The sequence below is a fragment of the Mirounga leonina genome, unplaced genomic scaffold (assembly GCF_011800145.1).
Source record: "Mirounga leonina isolate KUSES-001 unplaced genomic scaffold, KU_Mleo_1.0 Mir_128, whole genome shotgun sequence".
NCBI classification, from domain to species: domain Eukaryota; kingdom Metazoa; phylum Chordata; class Mammalia; order Carnivora; family Phocidae; genus Mirounga; species Mirounga leonina.
The window spans coordinates 6,277,971-6,299,797 of NW_023270320.1; the positions used below are offsets into that span (position 1 = coordinate 6,277,971).

General features: G+C 37.9%; 1 protein-coding gene across 4 annotated transcripts in view; it reads left to right on the forward strand.

Annotated features, from left to right (window-relative positions):
* NSD3 (nuclear receptor binding SET domain protein 3) overlaps positions 1 to 21,827 on the forward strand; it is a 118,480-nt gene that overhangs the window by 27,886 nt on the left and 68,767 nt on the right. For all 4 annotated transcript variants that reach the window (XM_035004023.1, XM_035004020.1, XM_035004022.1 and 1 more), the window contains exon 2: positions 17,790 to 18,508. In XM_035004023.1, coding sequence (XP_034859914.1) covers positions 17,834 to 18,508 — 675 coding nt within the window. In that variant the 5' untranslated portion in view covers positions 17,790 to 17,833. The remainder of the gene's footprint in view (positions 1 to 17,789; positions 18,509 to 21,827) is intronic.

Here is a 21,827-nt window from a genome sequence, read left to right on the forward strand (position 1 = left end):
TAAATTGTTTGTCTGTGGTGGTTTCATTTACTTGGAAGTACATATTAGAGTGGGCGGAAGACTAGTACCATTATTTAGTCACCCACCAAACTGTTAACTCTGGGGAGTGGGATTGGGGAAATGTGAAGTGTAAGATGTTAGCATTTCTGTTGTTGTTGCTACCTTATATACTTAGGGATTTTGAAAAATTAGTTTACTTGTTAAGAGCCATTGCTATGAAACAGAGGCTTGGATTTATAGGATGTCTGACTATGAGCAAGTTACTTAATCATGCTGGTCTTTGTGTTTCATTTGTAAAATAAGCATCGTATTTCCTCAGAGGTTTGTTATGAGGAATAAAAAAAATAAACGTGAAGCAGTTAGAATGGTTTGACATATAATAAGCTCTCAAATGTTAGCCATTACTACTATTATTTTAGTAATACAAAATAATTAAAACATACCATCTTTATCAGGGATTTATTAAGGACAAAGGTGTGAGAATTTTTGGTGGCCTCTACCAAAGGGTTTTAAAATTAGAGGGTGCGAAATGCTTAACTTCCAAGTCCTGCCTGTCTTTCATGGCCTAAATGCCTCCTTGCCTAGTTAACATTGTTCTTCTCAAATGTTGGTTATAATTGTGATGGTAACACAATTTAATTCTTAGTCACCTTCTGATTCAGGTTCACATTATTTATTACTATTTTATGATTCCTGCCCATAAAATCTCATCTAGTATACTAAAGAGATTGTAAATGCCTTTAGGTTGGAGATCAGGTTTTTCACAAGTTCTGTGTACCCAACATCACACTGACTGATAATAATAGCCAGCAAGTACTGAGCTCTAACTATACTCCAGGCACTGTCCAAAGTACTGCTCACAGATTATTAATTCTTAGAACAATTCTATACAAAGTAGACAGTTATAAATATCCAGTTTCTGGGTAAGGAAACTGAGATTTAGGGAGATTAAGTTGCCAAAGTTACATAGCTAACAGCCTTAAATTTGGGTTTTGAACCTAGCAGTTTAATTCTGAGCTTATTTTCAACCACAGTGCTCACTGGAGAGCCATCTAATTCTTTAAGGTCTTAACTATTTAGATCAATTAATTGGTGTGTCTGCTGTTTGGAACCTAGCTGTCAGACTCCAGTACACACAAAAATCACTATGTAGAGGAATTTAGTTATAGTCCTAAAATGTCTTTCTTTTAAAAATTACCAAAACTGCTTTCTTGATTGCATTATTATATCATTTGGAGGTATAATATGAAAAAGCGTGGTTCTATTCACGCTTCAACTTTCTAGAAAAGATAATAATGTGGGACATTTGGCTTAGTTGGTCAGAATTTGGTGTCAGGTTTTTTTGTTTTGTCTTTTTTTTTTTTAAGATTTATTTATTTGTCAGAGAGCGAGAGAGCACAAGCAGGGGGAGCGGCAGGCAGAGGGAGAAGCAGGCTCCTTTGCCTAGCAAGGAGCCTGATGCGGGATTCGATCCCAGGACCCCATGATCATGACCTGAGTCGAAGGCAGACGCCCAACTGACTGAGCCACCCAGGCATCCCTGTCTTGTTTTGTTTTTAAGTAATCTCTACGCCCAATGCAGGGCTTGAACTCACAACCTGTAGATCAAGAGTCACATAGTCTACCAGCTGAGCCAGCCAGGTGCCCCGGTGCCAAGTTTTAATGCAGGTTTTTACCACCTTAAGAAGCTGTAGCTTTTTCTTTTTAAAATTTCTTCTAAACCTTAGCCAAGTTATTCTGTTTTTTCCCAACTTTTCACTTTTAAGATTTAAGGAAGTTAAAAGAATATTATAGTCAACACCTACATTAGCCAATGGTTAACATTTGCCTCTTTTATATGTCCTTTTTTAATCCCAAGACATTTGAAAGTTGTGATCCCATGGCACTTTAAATAGTTCAGCATGCCTCTTCTAAGAATAAGGACATTCTTTTATATAAACCGAACACTGTTATTATACCCTTGAAAATTAATAGTTCCATTTTTTAATGGCCAGTCCATTAAAATTCTAAGTTTTCTCCAAAATACATTTTTTACCTGTGTGTGTGTATATGTTTAAATTTGTAATTTCATCAAAGTTCATGCGTTACATTGGTAGTTAAATGTTTTAAAATCTAGAAGAAACTGGGCGCCTGGGTGGCTCAGTTGGCTAAGTGTCTGTCTTTGGCTCAGGTCATGATCTCAGGGTCCTGGGACTGAGCCCCACATTGGGCTGTCTGCTCAGTGGGGAGTCTGCTTCTGCCTCTCACTCTCCGTCTGTGCTCTCCCTCTCTCTCTCAAATAAATAAATAAAATCTTTTAAAAAAATCTAGAGGAATCTTTCCGTCTTTTGTTTGTTTATAACATTAGCTTTTTTGAAGAGCCCAGGCCAGTTGTCTGATAGAATGTTCCACATTTTGTATTTGTCTGATTGTTTCCTCATTTTTCAGCTTAAAGCATTGGGAAGAATACTTAGGAGATGACGATGTGTTAATTAATCACATCATGAGGCCCATAATGCCAGGTTGTCCTGCTTTTGGTAATGCCATGTTTAATCACTTGTTTAAAATGGTGCTTGCCAGATCTATTGTATGTATTTCTGTTTGCAATTATACGTAATATGTGGAGTAACAAATATTTAAACTATCATTCACTTTTCCCATTTTTGCCTGGGAACCCTTAGTCTCTTCGCATTTTCTAGAATGTCAGAATAAAGGATGTTGTTTGTAAGATATGTGTTTTGCAAATATTTTCTCCCTGCCTATAATGTACCTTTTTGTTTTTGTGTCTCTGTAATATTTTTTTTATTTTTCTATTTTTAAGATTTTATTTATTTATTTGAGAGAGAGAGACAGATCATGAACAGGGGGAAGGAGGCAATGGGAGAGGGAGAAGCAGACTCCCTGCTGAGCAGGGAGCCCAGTGTGGGGCTGGATCACAGGACCCTGAGATCATGACCTGAGCTGAAGGCAGACGCTTAACCAACTGAGCCACCCAGGCACTCCTGTAATTTTTTTTTTAATTGAAGTATAGTTGACATAAAGTATTAGTTTCAGGTGTTCAACACAGTGATTCAACAATTATTGACATTACAAAATGCTCTTCAGCACGTATAGTTACCATTTGTCACCATACAAATTTATTACAATATTATTGACTATATTTCCTATGTTGTACTTTTCATCCCCATGACTTACTTATTTTATGACTGGAATTTTGTACCTCTTAATCCTCTTCACGTATTTTGCCTATATTCCCACACCCTTTCTCTCTGGGAACCAGCTATTTGTGTATTTATGAGCAATTTCTGGGGTTTTTTTTGGTTTGTTTTTGTTTGCTCATTTTTTGTGTTTTTTAGATAGCACATGTAAGTGAAATCATATAGTGTTTGTCTTTGACTTATTTCACCCTTAGATCGCCCCTCTAGATCTATCCAAATGGCAAGATTTCATTATTCTTTATGGCTAATATTCTGTGTATATATGTCACATCTTTATTCATGTTATCAATAGACAGGTTACTTCCATATTCTGGTTATTGTAAATAATGCTGCAGTAAACATAGTGGTGCATATATCTTTTCAAATTAGTGTTTTTATTTTCTTTGGCCCAGAGTGGTGTTACTGGATTGTATTGTATTTCTGTTTTTAATTTTTTGAGCCTCCTTACTGTTTTCCATAGTGATTGCACCAATTTACATTCTCACCAACAGTGCACAAGTATTTCCTTTGCTCTACATCATGGCTAATACTTCTTTCTTTCTTTTTAAGATTTTATTTATTTATTTGAGAGAGAGCATGTGAGAGCATGAGAGTTGGGAGGGACAGAGAGAGAGGGAGAGGGAGAAGCAGACTCCATGTGGCGCAGGGAGCCCGATGTGGGGCTCAAGTGCAGGACCTGGGGTCATGACCTGAGCTGAAGTCAGATGCCTAACAGACTGAGCCACCCAGGCACCCCTACACTTATTATTTCTTATCTTTCCATTCTGACTTGTGTGAGGTGATATCTCATTGCATTTTCCTGATGATTAGAGTGATGTTGAACCTCTTTTCATGTGTCTCTTACCCATCTGTATGTCTTCTTTGGAAAACTGTCAATTCAGGTCCTCCCACCCATTTTAATCATTTATTTGGGGTTTTTTGGCATTGAGTTGTATGAGTTCTTTATATATTTTGGTATTAACCCATTATCAGATAATATCATTTGCAAATATCTTCTCCCACTCAGTAGGTTGCCTTTTTGTTGTGTTGATGGTTTCCTTTGCAGTGCAAAAGCTTTTTGGTTTAATGTAATTCCAATTATTTATTTTTGCTTTTGTTTCCCTTGCCTAGGAAACAGATCCAGAAAAATATTGCTAAGACTGATGTATAAGAGTTTACTGACTATGTTGTCTTTTTTTTTTTTTTAAGATTTTATTTATTTATTTGAGAGAGAGAGAATGAGATACAGAGAGCATGAGAGGGAGGAGGGTCAGAGGGAGAAGCAGACTCCCTGCCGAGCAGGGAGCCTGATGCGGGACTCGATCCCGGGACTCCAGGATCATGACCTGAGCCGAAGGCAGTCGCCCAACCAACTGAGCCACCCAGGCGCCCCCTGACTATGCTGTCTTTTAGGAGTTTTACAGTTTTAGGTCTTAAATTTAAGTCTAATTCATTTTGAGTTTATTTTTTTGTATGGCATAAGAAAGTGATCCAGCTTCATTATTTTGTGTTAAGCTGTCCAGTTTTCCCAACATCATTTATTGAAATGACTGCCTTTTCTCTATTGTGTATTCTTGCCTCCTTTGTCATAGATTAATTGACCATATATGTGTGGGTTTATTTCTGGGCTCTTTATTCTGTTCCATTGATCTGTGCGTCTGTTTCTGTGCTGGTACCATACTGTTTTGATTACTGTATCTTTGTAGTATAGTTTGAAATCTTGGATTGTGATACCAAGGATTATGATATGATGATTGTGTTCTTAAGATTGTCTTTATTATGTTGAGGTATGTGCTCTTGATACCCACTTTGTTGAGAGTTTTTATCATGAATGAACGTCAAATTCTTTTCTGCGTCTATTGAGAAGTTCATATGATTTGTATCCTTCATTTCTTAATGTGGTGTATCATGTTGATTGATTTGCAGATATTGAACCATCCTTGCATCGCTAGAACAAATCCCACTTTATTGTGGTGAATGATCCTTTTTTTTTTTTTTAAGATTTTATTTATTTGTCAGAGCATAAGCCGGGGGAGCAGCAGGCAGAGGGAGAAGCAGGCTCCTCGTTGAGCAAAGAGCCCAATGTGGGACTTGATCCTACGACCCTGGGATCATGACCTGAGCTAAAGGCAAATGCTTAACTGACTGAGCCACCCAGGCATACCATGAATGATCCTTTTAATGTATTGTTGAATTTGATTTGCTAACCTTTTGTTGAGGATTTTGTACCTGTGATCATCAGGGATATTGGTCTGTCATTTTCTTCTTCTTTTTCTTTTGTAGTGTCTTTGTCTAGTTTTGATCTCAGGATAATGCTGGCCTCATAGAATGAATTTGTAAGCATTTCTTCCTCTTCTATTTCTTTTGGAATAGTTTGAGAAGGATAGGTATTAACTCTTTTTTAAATGTTTGGTAGAATTCACCTGTGAAGCCATCTGGTCATGGACTTTTGTATGTTGGAAGTTTTTAGATTACCAGTTCAATTTCATTACTTATAATTGGTCTGTTCAGATTTTCTTTTCTTTCTGATTCAGTCTTGGAAGATTGTGTGTTCCTAGGAATTTATCCATTTCTTCTAGGTTATCCAACTTGTTGCCATATAATTTTTCTAGTAGTCTCTTATCCTTTATGTTTCTTTGGTGTTGGTTATAACTTCCCTCTCTCATTTCTGATTTTTTTTTAAGATTTTTTATTTATTTATTTGACAGAGAGAGACACAGTGAGAGAGGGAACACAAGCAGGGGGAGTGGGAGAGGGAGAAGCAGGCTTCCCGCTGAGCAGGGAGTCCGATGCGGGGCTCAATCCCAGGACCCTGGGACCATGACCTGAGCTGAAGGTAGGCACTTAATGACTGAGCCACCCAGGCGCCCCCTCTCATTTCTGATTTTATTTATTTGAGTTCTCTCTCTTCTTACTGAGTCTGGCTAAAGGCTTATCAATCTTGATTATCTTTTCAAAGAAGCAGCTTTCAGTTTCATTGATCTTTTCTACTTTTTTTTAATTTCATTTATTTTTGTTCCGATCTTTATTGTTTCTTTTTTTCTACTGACTTTGGCTTTTTTTTTTTTTTTCTAGTTCCATTAAGTGTAAGGTTAGATTATTTATTTGAGGTTTTTGTTTCTTCTAGTAAGCCTGTCTTGTTCTAAATTTCCCTCTTTTTGAACCATTGTATTTCCATTTTAATTTGTCTCCAGGTATTTTTTATTTCCTCTTTGATTTCTTTCTTGACCCATTGGTTGTTTAGTAGCATGTTGTTTAGCCTCTGTGTGTTTGTGGTTTTTCTAGTTGTTTTCTTGTAATTGATTTCTAGTTCTATACTGTTGTGGTCAGAAAAGATGTTTGATATAATTCCATTCATCTTAAATTTATTGAAACTGCTTTGTGACCTAACATGTCATCTGTCCTGGAGAATGTTCTGTGTATGCTTGAAAAGATGTGTATTCTGGCTTTTTTGGGTGGAATATTTCTGTATATATCTGTTAAGTCCATCTGGTTTATTGTGTCACTCAAAGCCACTGTTTCCTTATTGATTTTCTGTCTGGATGAACTAGCCATTGATGTAAGTGGGGGTGTTAAAGTCCCCTGCTATTATTGTGTTACTGTCAAATTTCTCCTTTTATGTCTGTTAATATTTGCTTTATATATTTAGGTGCTTTTATGTTTGGTACATTTAATTTTTACAATTGTTATATCCTCTTGTTGGATTGACACCTTTATCATTATGTAATGCCATTCTTTGTCTCTTATTACAGTGTTTGTTTTAAGGTCTGTTTTTGTCTGATAGAAGTATTACTACAGCTTTTTCTTTTTTTCCATTTGCATGGAATATCTTTTTCCACTTCTTCACTTTCAGTCTGTATGTGTCTGGGTCTTAAGTGAGCCTCTTGTAGACAGCATATAGATAGGTCTTGTTTTTTACCCATTCAGTCACCCTATGTCTGTTGGAGCATTTAGTCCACTTACATTTAAAGTAATTATTGATAGGTATGTACTTCCATTTAGTTAATTGTTTTCCACTTGTTTTTGTAGTTCTCTGTTCCTTTCTCCTCTTGCTTTTTTCCCATGTGATTTGATGACCTTCTTTAGTGTTACGCTTGGAATTCTTTTTATTTTTTATGTATCTATTATAGGTTTTTGGTATGTGGTTACCATGAGTTTCATAATTAACATTCTATGTGTATGGTTGCTTAAGTTCAAACATATTCTAAGAGCACTCCATTTTTACTCCCTCTCTCCCATGTTGAATGTATATGACATCATATTTTACATCTTTTTATTTTGTGTATCCCTTAACTAATTTTTGTAGATGTAGTTGAGTTTACTCCTTTTGTCTTTTAATCTGCATACTAGCTTTATAAGTGATTGATTTACTATGTCTACTTATGTATTGCTTTTACCAGTGAAGTTTTTTCCTTTCATAATTTTCTTCTCGTTATGCCTTTATTTTCTGCTTACAGAAGTCCCTTTAACATCTCTTCCCCACCCCTACCCCCCTTGAACATTTCATGTAAGGCCACTTTAGTGGTGATGAGCTCCTTTAACTTTTATTTGTCTCTGAAACTCTTTATCTCTTCTTCAATTCTGAATTATAACCTTTCTAGGGAGAGTGACTTATTTCATTATTGGATTATTGGATGTAGGTTTTTTTCCTTTCAGCACTTTAAATATATCATGCCACTTTCTTCTGGCCTGTAAGGTTTTTGCTGAAAAATCAGCTGATAGTGTTGTGGTGTTTCCTTGTACATAACTATATGCTCTTCTCTTGCTGCTTTTAAGATTCTTTCTATTTTTGATTTTTGATATTTTAATAATAATGTGTCTTGGTGTGGATCTCTTTGGGTCCAGCTTGCTTGGGGCTCTCTCTGCTTCCTGGACCTGGATGTCTGTTTCCTTCTCCAGGTTAGGGAAGTTTTCAGCTATTATTTCTCAGATAAATTTTCTGCCCCATTCTCTTCTTCTTCTTCTTAAGGGATCCCTATAATGTGAATGTTAGTATGCTTGATGTTGTTCTATTGGTCCCTTAACCTTCCTAATTAAAAAAAAAAAAAAAATTATGTAAGTAATCTCTACACCCAACGTAGGGCTTGAACTTACAACCCCAAGATCAAGAGTCACACACTCTTCAAACTGAGCTAGCCAGGTGCCCCATCTATCCTCATTTTTAAAAAATTCTTTTTTCTTTTCGCTGTTCAGTTTGGGTGCTGTCCACCACCCTGTCTTCCAGATCTCTGATCCGTTCTTCTGCTTCTTCTAATCTGCTGTTGATTCTCTCTGGGATTTTTCATTTCAATTATTGTATTCTTCAGATCTGATTGGTTCTTTTTTATATTTTCTGTCTCTTTGTTGAAGTTGTCATAGAGTTCATCCACTTTTCTCTCAAGTCTGGTTAGCATCTTCATGACCATTACTTTGAACTCTTTTTCAGATAGATTGCTTATCTGTATTTTGTTTAGTTTTTTTCTAGGAGGTTTCGTTTTATTCTTCCATTTGGAATATATTCCTCTGTCTTATTGTTTTATCTGACTCTCTGTGTTTGTTTCTGTGTTTAAGGTAGGTCAGCTGTGTCTCCTGGTCTTAAAAGTAGTTGCCTTATCTGGAAGACGTTGTGTAGTGCAGTCCCCCTTGTCACCAGAACCCAGTGCTCCAGAGCTGTCCCCTGTGTGGGCTGCATGTGTCCTATTGTGACTGGGCCCTGATTGCTGTGGGTGTGCTGCTGGTGGGTGGGGCTATCCCTTAGCCCAGCTGTCAGCAGTAACCAGCCACATCTGTTATAGGTGCAGTGGTGGGCAGGGATGTCCCCCAGGCTTTCTGGCTGCAGTGTCGTCAGTCCCAGCACAGCTGACTGAGAAGTTTAACTGTAGCTGCTGAGGGCATGTGATGGGTTAGGCTGGCCCCCTGCAAAGCTGGCTGAGAGGCCTGACCACAACTGCTGTGGGCATGATGCTGGTGGGCAAAGCTGGCTAACCCTCTTTCCTGGGGCAGAAGTCACTTTGAAGGGGCGCTTGTCCTGGACCAAGGCTGCTTGGTGGGTGGTAGTCATTTTGAGAGGTATTGCTCCTGATGGAGGTTGTCTGCTGTGTGTGGTGGGGTAGGAGCTGCTTTGGAGGGGCCCGTGCTGGGATGGGTGGGTTGGATGGGGCAGGTCCACAGGGGAACTGCAGAGCCGGCAAGTGGAGTGAGCTGGGTAGATGGAGAGTGTCAGGCCTGGCTTCTACAAGTGTCTAACCAGCAAGGCTGAAGGAGAGCAAGAAAAATGACTCACCAGCAGTTGCAGTCCCATAGAAAGCCATTACAGATCCCTGCCCCTGCAGCATATGTCCTAAATCTTGATAAATCTCTTTCACTATAACCTAGGCAATTTTCAAACTGTTGCTTTTGTGCTGGGTCTCAGACCAAGTGACATAGTGCTGGCCCTCTAAGAGCAAAGTCTTGATTTTGCGTAGCCCTCTGGATCTCCCAGAGTTAAGCTCAGGATTTTCTAGCCAGACATTATGGGGGTTTGTCTTCCTGGTACAGGGGCTTGATCCCCTCCTCAAGGAGTGCCTCTGTGCCTGTGATATCCCTCCCTCTTGTAGGTCACTGCACGAGGGGTTTGGTTCCTGACCACATGTCTGCCCCTCCTGCCCTTCTCATTGTGGCCTTCTCTTTATGTCTTTAACTGTGACCGATTTGTTCTGCTAGTCTTCAGCTTGTTTTCAGAGTGAGTTGCATGACATGTAGTTGTCATCCTGGTGTGTCTGTGGGAGAAGGAGAGCTCATGATCCTCCTACTCCCCTATCTTCCCCTGTTCTCATGGCTACCATTTTTAAATCACCTTTTTCTTTTTTTAACTCTGTCCTTCGAAAAGCAGAAGTTTTAAATTTTGAAGTCCATTTTGTCAGTCTTTTTCTTTCACAGTTCATGGTATTTGTTTAGGAAAATCTTTGCCTAATCCAGTGGTATATCTTGTCCCATGTTTTTATTCTAGAAGTTTTATCATTTTGACTTTAGTATTAGGTTTACGAACTAATTGTAGTTATTTTCGGGTATAATGTAAAGTAAGGGTTGAGGTTCAGTTTTTCCATACTGATATCCAGTCAGTTGTTCCAGCCCCATTTGTTGAGAAAATACTGTCTTCTCCCCTTGAATAACCTTGGCACCTTTGTGGTAGATCAGTTGACCATGTAACTATGGGTATGAATATTTTAAATACGTGTTTATTTATTTATTATTTTTTATAATGAGCATAACACATTTTTATCAAACAAGGAATTAGTGGGTGAGTAAAGTTATACTGTAGGGTAATATCCCCAGAAATCTGGCAGGTAAATGGAGGTATACTAGTTATAAGCCCTCAGAGGAATAGGGACTATTTCTTTCATTTATTGATTGAATGATATTGAACAAGACATACATGGTCTCTACCCATGTCCGCCTTTTTAGAGCAGTAAGGGAGTAAGGGAGACAGACAATAAGAAGGTAAACACATGTTTGTATAACACATATTATGGCAAATGCTATAAAGGAGTAAAATACAGGACCTCAGCAGGCCTCTCGGAGGGATTATGTGTGTTCAGGTAGCTGGAGGAACACGTGAGCATCCTGATAGCAAAGACGAAGTGGGCACATTTGAGAAACTGAAAGGAAACCCATGCGGCTGGAGTGCAGTGCTTGCAGCAGAGAGTGCTGGTAAATGACTTTGGAAATGTAAACTGGCGTCTGACCATGCAGGGGCTTGCTGGCCGTGATAAATAGTCTCGATTTTATTTGAGTGCATTGGGAAGACCCTGAAGGTTTGTTCTTTTGTTTTTGCTTAAGACTGTGTAACTACTATCTAGATCAGTATGTTAAATATAACTAGCTGATAGAACCGGCAGCTCAGAAACCTCCCTTTTGGTCTTATCCAGTGTTTATAGCCCACCACAACTGCCCCCCCCCCCCAGGTAAGCAAGTACTATTTTGACAGATGTCTCCATAGTTAGTCTATTTATTTATTTGAGAGAGAGAGAGAACACTCACACGAGCAGGGGGAGGGGCAGAGGGAGAGAGCGAATCTCTAAGCAAACTCCGCGCTTAGCAGAGAGCCTGACATGCAGCTTGATCCCAGGACCCCAAGATCATGACCTGAGCCAAAGTCAGATGCTTAACTGACTGAGCCACCCAGGCGCCCCTCCATAGAGTTAGTTTTAACTTTACCCTGTTTTTGAACCTTATGTAAATCACATTGTATACTATATAAATGGAATCACTCTGTCTGGCCTCTCACTTAAAATGACATTGTGAGGGACGCCTGGGTGGCTCAGTTGGTTAAGCGGCTGCCTTCGGCTCAGGTCATGATCCCAGGGTTCTGGGATCGAGTCCCACATCGGGCTCCTTGCTCAGCGGGGAGCCTGCTTCTCCCTCTGCCTGGCTCTCCCCCTGCTTGTGTTCTGTCTCTCTCCCTGACAAATAAATAAATAAAATCTTTTAAAAAATAAAAAAAATAAAAAATAAAATGACATTGTGAGAGTCATCTGTGTTGAGTATAGCAATAATTCCTTTTTTTTCCCCTGTATCATAATATAGCTATATATATTAGAGTATATAGTCTATTTGTTACAATATAACAAAACTGTGGGAAACAACCTTCCCCTACGTTTATACTACTTTTTACTGAAGTGTTTTCTGAACAAGAACTAAATTCAGCATGCAATTGATCAGTAATGGCAAATGAACCTGCAAATAAAATTTAAAACAGATTAGATATAGATGTATAGATTATGGATATTTCAGAGCTGACCAAAAGAAGGTAAACACTGCATTGGAGTATAAAATATTTCTATTTTACATGAACTGTGTTTAAAATGAATGAAAAAGTACAAACACAAAATACGGAAATTACAAAGGACAATGTATCAACTTATCATGAAACAGGTTGCAGGTATAGAGAATGAAATATTTTCCAAAGGTGATCCATCCACAAAACAATTACATTAAAATAATGTGCACTTTTAAACAGATGTCCCACTGCCACCACATATGAATAGCTTAAATAATCATTAAAAAAAACCCCAAAGCCTCACTGCTTTCTCTGGAAAACGAGAGTCACACCATAAGCAGAAGGAATTTGAACAAGAATTCACAAAAGACTATCACTGCTATGAGTAAATGAGTGACTTGGAATGATCTCTATAATTGTGGTCACCATTACTGAAGAAATGGCACAGAGGATCTACAAGCCTGAAACATTTCTGTTTCAGCAGCAGCAGGGCCCAAGGCAGAATATGGGTTGGGTGGTGGCCGAGGGTGCAGTGCCCAGGGGCCCCTGCTCACCCACAGGGTCTATAGGTGAATACAGTTTTCCAGTGAAAATGGACTAAAATCTGAACCCTCCTCAAGCTCAAGAACCTTTCAGCCAAATGATCCAGCTGCCCCTTCCCTTTTCTTCTCCTCCCAGCTGAGTCCCAGAAAAGGATGGTGGAAAAATCTCAAAAATTGCTGCTCTAGGGCATCTATCTGTACTGACCTCCAGAAGGATTCAGACTTTCTGAATAGAAACTAGAGCCAAAAGTGTGTTCAGCTTCATTTTTCAAATTTATATTTAAATGAAAATTAAGTTTAAATGAGAATAGGCATGAGGGGGTACCCAAAAATCAGCTAAGGAGGGATTGAACTGCTTGGAACTTCTGCATCAGGAATCCCAAATCTAGAAGGAAGTAATATGCAGATAAAACATGGTCTCACCATGTTTCTCAGTCTCAAAAGATCCAGGAGCCCCCTCTTGTCCTGTGGATCTCCTATGGAAGAGAAATCCTAAGATACTTTTTTTTTTTAAATTTTATTATGTTAGTCACCATACAATACATCATTAGTTTTTGATGTGATGATCCATGATCCATTGTTTTCGTATAACACCCAGTGCTCCATGCAGTACATGCCCAATAATTCCTTTTTCTTGCTGTATTTTGAGGGGTAGTCAAATGATTGGGTTAGTTTTTAAAAGGGGACTGGCTGTTATATGGGAAAATAGATCATAGGCAGGAGAAGAAGCATGAAGACTGAGAAGGTAGCTATGGAATAGATTAAGTGAGGAGACTGGACTAGCATGAAGAAGAAAAGATATGGAATGAAATAGACAAATATGAGATGTATACTTTGGAGATAAAACTCCAAGAGTTTACTGATACATTGGGGAAGAGTAGGAGTGAGGGTAAGGGATGTATCAGAGTCTCAGATATCTGGCTTTGGCAACTGATAGATGGAGGTTTCTTTTTTTTTCCTCATAGGAAGGACTGGAGGAAGGACACATGGAAGTAGAATAAAAACTAAGTTCATTATTAGGTATTTTAAGATGCTTGTGAGATACAAGGGAAGCTGTCAGACATGCGTTTGGATTGTGGCTATGGAGCATATTGGAAAGAAATGCAGAGTATGGATAATTTGCAGAAGAGGTGGCAGCTGCCGAGTAGAGTACTGTATTGAGTTAGAAGATCTGAGTTTCACCATTTTTTTCAACTTCTGTTGGCTATGTGATTAAGGGCAAATCACTTGATCTTTTCGAGGGCCATTTCTTCACATCTGTAAAATGGGAATAAAACTTTGCTTCATTGGATTAAACAAAGGGTAATATGTGAGCAAGGCCACATTTTATAGTTATTTGGGCCCGTGGATGCTCAGAAAAGTTTATTCATGCATATACAATTTGAGTTGAGTAGGAAAGTCAGATTATGGAAGACCTTGAAAGGCATGGAAGGGACTTGGTATAATATGGAGCTTTAGAGTTTCTTAGAATGGGAGTAGACTTATCAAAGTTCAGTTTAAGGACACATCTTCTAACTGCTATGCAGGAAGAAGTTAAAGATGAGAAATATCTAGAAAATCAGTTGTCGTAGTTCAGGATTAAGGTGCTGAGGGCTTGGCCTGACATGGATCAAAGAACAAATCAGAGAATTCAGTGGAAGAAACTCCAAGATTTGTTCAGTGCCTCATTTTGTGGCTTCATAGAGAGGGGAGAATCAGCCACCCACATGACTGAGGCTTCTAGCTTGGGAAGCTAGAAAAATAGTGGAAGCAATGACAAATCTGGGGTAGTCTGAAAGGAAAACTGAGCTAGGGCAAAGACAGTTCATTCAGTTTTGAACATATGACTCTTATAGTATGATTGTCTTTGGGTAGCTGGATATTCTGTGGCAGTTAGATATTGTGGTAAAGAGAGCAAGATCAGAAGGTAAGACGTTGATTCTTTTTCATGTTAATCACTAATGAGCTTTTTGGTCTTGGAAAACTTAGCATCTCAAATATTAAATGTAGTCATCTGAAAAATGAAGCTAACACCTTGTCCTGTCAGCCTTACAGGATTGTTTTGAGGATCAAATAAGAACGCATGTGAAAATACTTGCGTGTAATTGTAAACTCCTATATAATTGTAAGATGTAATGTTATTTCCTTAGTTCAAACTAAAACGAAATATTTAGTTCTAGGACTAGAGGAGAAAAGGGGGGAAATACCAAACCCCTTAAAAGTTCATGTTTGGGGCGCCTGGGTGGCTCAGTTGGTTAAGCGACTGCCTTCGACTCAGGTCATGATCCTGGAGTCCCGGGATCGAGTCCCGCATCGGGCTCCCTGCTCAGCAGGGGGTCTGCTTCTCCCTCTGCCCTCTTCCCTCTCGTGCACTCTGTCTCTCATTCTCTCTCTCTCAAATAAATAAATAAAATCTTTAAAAAAAAAAAGTTCATGTTTGGAACTAAATCAGAAACATCAAAAACCTTAGTCTCTGAATACATATGCCTGAAAACCTCTGTAGACTATAATTTGGGAGACTAATCTGGAAGCTGATCTTGTATATGACAGTTATGAGAACCAAAAACACAGGTTGCATCTTGTCAAATGTCAGTATTTAACTTGTCTTCAAGTTGGAAGTTTGAAGAACTTTTGAATTCCACCTGTTTATTGGCCCCGTGTGTTTACAGAATTTTAGAACATACCATTCTTTGTAAGCTATACATTTTTGCCAAGGGTCAAATTAGGGTAATGTTTCAATTCTTCAGCTATGCATAAAGAAGTGATTCCTAACATTTATCAGCATTACCAGTATGTTACGCTGGTTATTCGCATCACTGACTCTGAAACCAAACTGCCTTGATCAAATCCCAGCTCTGTCAATTAATGACTAGCCTTGTGCACCTGAGCAAGTCATTTAACCTCAGTGTGCCTCTATTTCCCAGTCTGTAAGGAGAACTAAGGTTAACATCTACCTAAAGGTTGTTGGGAGGATTGAATGTACTGTATATAAAGCACTTAGAATGGTTCTTGGTACATACTAAGCGCTATTTGTTAGTGGCCGTTACTATAGAATAGTTAGTTGTCATTTTGGCAGTGATCGGGAATAAAGAGCATGAACAAAAGAATCACATCCTCTCAGAAGTTATGGCTGAGTGAAGTGGAAGTCGTAGCATGGTAAAAATCTTGGGGTGTAGAGTCAGACACACTTAGATACAAATAGTTATTCTGCCCCCTTTGCTTTATGGTTTAAAGCAAGGCATCTAACCTCTCTGAAGCTCAGTTTCTTTTCCCTATGAACCAGGAGTCACCATGCCTATCCTGCAAAGTTGTTATGAGGATTAAATGAGATAATGTATAAAGTGCTTGGCCCAGAGTAGATGCTAAAAAATGAGAGTGCTGTCTAACACTTCCCTGCACCCCATCTCACTATAGAGCGATATGGGCAGTTTGATTTCCTGTATGCTCTTGTATTCATTTGTTTGCAATTTTAGAACTTCTAAAATTCTTTCCATTTGCTAACAGTGTAAACAGCAGCTGTTTAATCAGATATGCCTTGAAAAGTGTATTATCAGCAATCATTTCCCTCTTCTGTTTGCTGTTTTGGGTTACGTGCTTTATCATTATGGTAATTCCTACTAGAATCAAGATCGTAGGCGTTATTAATTGGTCATAGAATCAAACTGGACTGTAGCCTCATAGTCCTTCTTCACAGTATTCCAGGCAGCTAAAATCAGTTCATCAGATTCAATGCAGTAGAGAAATCCTCTCTGCCTTAGAGCTTTCTAGAAGAAATGTTTATGAGATAATCAAGATAATATCTGAACTGTCCATTAATCCTGTCTCAAGATGTGGGCTTATCAAACTTTATGACAACACAGAGTGGTCTTAGAGCATTTCATAATAGATGGTTATCTATATTACAACATTGTTACATAATGTGAACATCTTTAGGCACCTTCTAGAGGGGGTACAGTAATCGTAAGAGTATAATGCAATAACTACAATGCAAAGATTGTAATGCAATGAGCCAACTAAGAGGGTGCATCAGAATCGGCTGGAGTGTGATCTTAAAATATTGAGACTCTAGGCCTTACCACAGATTTATCAAATCAGATTCCTCAGTAGATAGACATTGATTGACATGTACATTTCGTAAAACTACCCCAGATCATTATATTTATGCTGCTGGTTAAAAACAACTAATACTATCAAGACTATAGAGAATCAGGCACCCTCACTACTGGTATGATGGTAAATTGACACCGCAAAACAGTTCTACAGGCTGTGCTATATCTATTAAAATTTCAAATCTGTCCAATAGGAATACATACATGCCCAAAGAGCTAGTTTCAAGAAAGTTTCCTGTAGACCTGTTTATAATTTCAAACAATTGTGAGCAGCTAAATGATTCTCAGTACACAAATGGTTAAGTACATTGTGGTATAGATACCATAGGTGTTTACTGTGTAACTATTTAAAAAAGTATATATGAAAATTATACATGCTGATGTAGAAAGATATCTAGGATATATTGTTAAGTTGAATAAGCAAGTCACAGAATCAACCCTATTTTCAAAATTTTGTATGTAACTATGTAAAGATTTGGAAGAATACTCACCAAAGTATTTACAGCGGTTATCCATGACAAAAGAATGGGAATGATGGAGAGGGAGGAGTAATAGGCCTTTTTACTTTTTTTTTTTTTTTAAAGATTATTTATTTATTTGAGAGAGAGAATGAGAGAGAGCAAGCACATGAGAGGGGGGAGGGTCAGAGGGAGAAGCAGACTCCCCGCCGAGCAGGGAGCCCGATGTGGGACTCGATCCAGGGACTCCAGGATCATGACCTGAGCCGAAGGCAGTCGCTTAACCAACTGAGCCACCCAGGCGCCCTAGGCCTTTTTACTTTTGTATTTAAAATATTTGCAATAAGATTTTGTTATTTTTTGTAACAACAAAGAGCCCCACTGGACAAAACATGAGTGATTTAAAAGAAGCTTCTATGGAACCTAATTTATATGTGTCAGAACATTGCTTACTTTGCAAATACCAGTTTTAACCTGAGACTTACCATTTCTAACTTGGGAAACAGAAAGGAATGCAAAACTATTCTGAATGTTTGCTAAGAGGATAAAATTTTGTTACTAAAACTGTGAAAGTAATTGAGAGTTTCAAATAGATAAGTATTTAAGGTAAAAAGCATTTGACTTGTATCAGATTTATATTGGCTGCCTGTTTTAAAAATATTTAGTGTTTGTGTGTATCTGGATATGAAAATTGGGTACAGGATATTTTAGTAAATTCTTTTTCAATTGATAAGCCTCTAGCCTGTGAGGATATTAATACTTTTTAATCTCCTCTTTTAAAACTTTAGGCCCGATGAGAGAAAGGGAAAGTTAAGGATGCTGGAGCAGAACAATGGATTTCTCTTTCTCTTTCATGCAAGGGATCATGGGAAACACAATTCAGCAACCACCTCAACTCATTGACTCCGCCAACATCCGTCAGGAGGATGCCTTTGATAACAACAGTGACATTGTTGAAGATGGTGGCCAGACACCATATGAAGCTACCTTGCAGCAAGGATTTCAGTACCCACCTACAACAGAAGATCTTCCTCCACTCACAAATGGCTATCCACCATCAATCAGCATGTATGAAACTCAAACCAAATACCAGTCATATAATCAGTATCCCAATGGATCAGCCAATGGCTTTGGTGCAGTTAGAAACTTTAGCCCCACTGACTATTACCATTCAGAAATTCCAAACACAAGACCACATGAAATTCTGGAAAAACCTTCTCCTCCACAGCCACCACCTCCTCCTTCGGTACCACAAACTGTGATTCCAAAGAAGACTGGCTCACCTGAAATTAAACTAAAAATAACCAAAACTATCCAGAATGGCAGGGAATTGTTTGAGTCTTCCCTTTGTGGAGACCTTTTAAATGAAGTACAGGCAAGTGAGCACACAAAATCAAAGCATGAAAGCAGAAAAGAAAAGAGGAAAAAAAGCAACAAGCATGACTCATCTAGATCTGAAGAGCGCAAGTCACACAAAATCCCCAAATTAGAACCAGAGGAACAAAATGTAAGTTGAAACATCTTTTTGAAAAATTTTGTAATATTTCAGATTTACTGGAAGTCCAAGAGATATTTTTCAGTTTTTATCCCTTCAAATTTAAATATTTCTGGTAACTTCTTTCTTCTAATCCCTAGCAAGGAGTTTGGGATGTTATAATGGGTGCTGAGTAAAATTTTTTGACTAAATGAATGGACATGATTAGAGTGAAGAAATATTTTTAAAACATGGGACACTAAGAACCTTGCTGCTTATGTTTCTTTGTCTAATAGCTTCACTTATTTTTATTTGCTTATAATAAACTGGTTTCTAAAGATGAAGAGGAAAGGCAAGGAGATGGTTAATTATATTGCTTATCTTTATTTAGACCAACTTTTCCCAGTGTTAATGACTTAATACTCATTACTAGTGTGTTTGCTACAAAATAAACTGAAGTAATAGAAGAACTCTTTTTATTAAAATCAATTAGTATTCATATAAAAACTTCAGGTGGAATTTTTATGAGTCATCCTTCATAGGTAAGATGCATGCTGCTGAATTTTTTTTAGTATATCTGAGGTTTTAATATGAATTTTCTTATTAATAGGTATGTAATAAATCAGTTCTAGCTTGAATGAAGTTTTTAGTTAGTATTCTAATACATGGTATGAATTGAAGACATACATTTCCTAGACTTTGATTTGGGAAGAAAATAAGTATCTATTTTGGCAACACTAGTCTGCTTTTATATCCTGTATGCCTGAATAAGTTAATTTGTTATCTTCTGTTTAAAGAATTGTTTACTTCATACCAACTCACCTTTTCCTTGGTAACTGGGTTCCAGTACTTCATACAACTCAAATGTGATCATTTTCTGGAGTAAAAGGCTACACCAATTCTAGACTCTCATGAGTCTCAGTGTAATATTTCAATATGTTTTTCTCATTTTTCTATAGTTTTATTTATTCATTTAACAGTTATTGATTAAGTACCTACTCTGTGCTAGGCACTTTTCTAAGAATTAAAGTAGGGCAATGAATGAAAATTAAAGATGCCTACTTTCAGGTTGCTTATATTTTAATAAGAGGAATGAGAAAATACATACGTACCTACACATGAACATACGTATATAAGTTCATATAGTGTTAAGTGCTATGAAGAAAATAAAACTGGGTAAAGAAATAAAGGTATTATTTAGAGACATTTTAGCTATTCTGGTGTCTTAGTTCTGCATTTGTAAAATGAAGGCTTTGTAACTAAGTGGTTTTTAAAATGCCTTTTAATTTCTTAAATCATTTATTAAATGCTCTGCTCCCTGAACTTAGTTTACATAGTATCTTATACAGACTGTTTCTTAAGTAAATGACTATATGGAAGGAGAGAAGTTAACCTTTTGTACTCCAGATGCATTCACTGTAGCACTTTTTACCTAGACCTGCAGTGAAAAGGTATGTGATGCACTGTGACCCTTGGGAATCACAAAAACCTGAATTTGGTTAAAACGAAAGCTAAAGCTTAGTTCCTAAGAACTGTTTTGTTGGTCCTTCTTGCTTTTGCTCTAGAAAATCTAGCCAATAGGAGAATATCCAGTTTTACTTGCCGGACTAGACTTTTTACCTCCATGGATAAAGTACATTAAAAATATATTTCAAAATAGAAATAGGTCTGGAATCAGAAGCAGGATAAGACAGTCTGCTTACTTTTTGTATCTCCTATTTGTTTTATTGGAATCTAGGAAAACAGTGCAATGATATATATTTTTTTTACCTTGACTATATTTTTATCATTTAGTGTAGGATACACTTTTTTTTTTTTTTAAGATTTTATTTATTTGACAGAGACACGGCGAGAGAGGGAACACAAGCAGGGGGAGTGGGAGAGGAGAAGCAGGCTTCCCGCTGAGCAGGCAGCCCTATGTGGGGCTCGATCCCAGGACCCTGGGATCATGACCTGAGCCGAAGGCAGACGCTTAACGACTGAGCCACCCAGGCGCCCCTAGGATACACTTTTTAAACTAATTGTACTCCAGTAACTTTGTGAATGAAAAAAAGGGGAAGAAAACTAAGAACAAATAATGGAGTCATTCTTTCATGGATCCTCATCCAATTTCAGGAAAATCACTTCCCAAAAGCAGCAATTCTAATAAATCTTTCCATGTCTAAAAAGAAACTGAAACAAAAGGGAAATCATGGGAAACCTGTGATAGTTTACTAGATATTGTGTGCTTTTAGTAGCAGTGCAATGATATTTCTAATAGTCACTTTATGAGATTTTAAAGCCAATTCTTTGTTGGATATCTGCTATGCCTAGCTCTTTGTATCACTTAAACCTTCAGTTAATTGCTATATCCAGGGATTAGATAAGATTTAAAAGTTTTAATTATGTTCTTTTTTGGGCGCCTGGGTGGCTCAGTTGGTTAAGCGACTGCCTTCGGCTCAGGTCATGATCCTGGAGTCCCGGGATCGAGTCCCACGTCGGGCTCCCTGATCAGCAGGGAGTCTGCTTCTCTCTCTGACCCTCCCCCCTCTCATGCTCTCTATCTCATTCTCTCTCTCAAATAAATAAATGAAATCTTTAAAAAAAAAAAAATGAATTCTGTTCTTTTTTAGTAAATCATGTGGGGCATAATTTAAGATTTCATTATTTAGGATTTTACAATATCTTGAGGCAAAAGAATATCAGTTTGACTGAAGATAGAGATGTAGAAAGTGATATTGATTGCACTAACTCCTATCAAGACCGTTGCCTGAAAGTTGAGTTTTTGGCAAAAATCCAGGGTTTTTTGTTTTGTTTCTCTCTCCCCTTTGTTTCTCTCCCTCCCCCATCCTTTTTTCACCTTGTCCCCTTTCTTCCTTCCCTTTTTCTCTTTGTTACTCTCTCCCTTCCCTCCTCCCTCTTTTTCCAAAGAGAGAAAAGAGTTCTTGTTAGTTGAATTTTGATTAATTAAAATTTATCACACATGGGGAATAATTATAAATACAAGAAATGGATGCCGTAAAAGTTGTACTCCATTCTGGTAATAGAACTTTAAAGCTAGAGCTCCCAAGGCTCTTGCTTGTTGTTAGTGTCATACTTCAGTACTGTACAGAGGACCAGTGATGTTCACAAAGTAATTGGCTTGGTAACCTTATGGTTTTGTTTTGTTTTTTAATTAGGTTTCATTAACTTGAACAATATTTATTTTGTTTGCCTTAGGACAGTTTCTTTTAAGTGTTCAATTTTTCATACCCTTGTGCCTCCTGGTTGTTACTAAGGGTCCAAGCCCTTGCTTGGTGTTTAGCATTGTAGAGGGCTTAGAAATGAAAGAGGAGCTCAAGTGAGAGTCTCCTGACTCTCACTGGACAGCTCC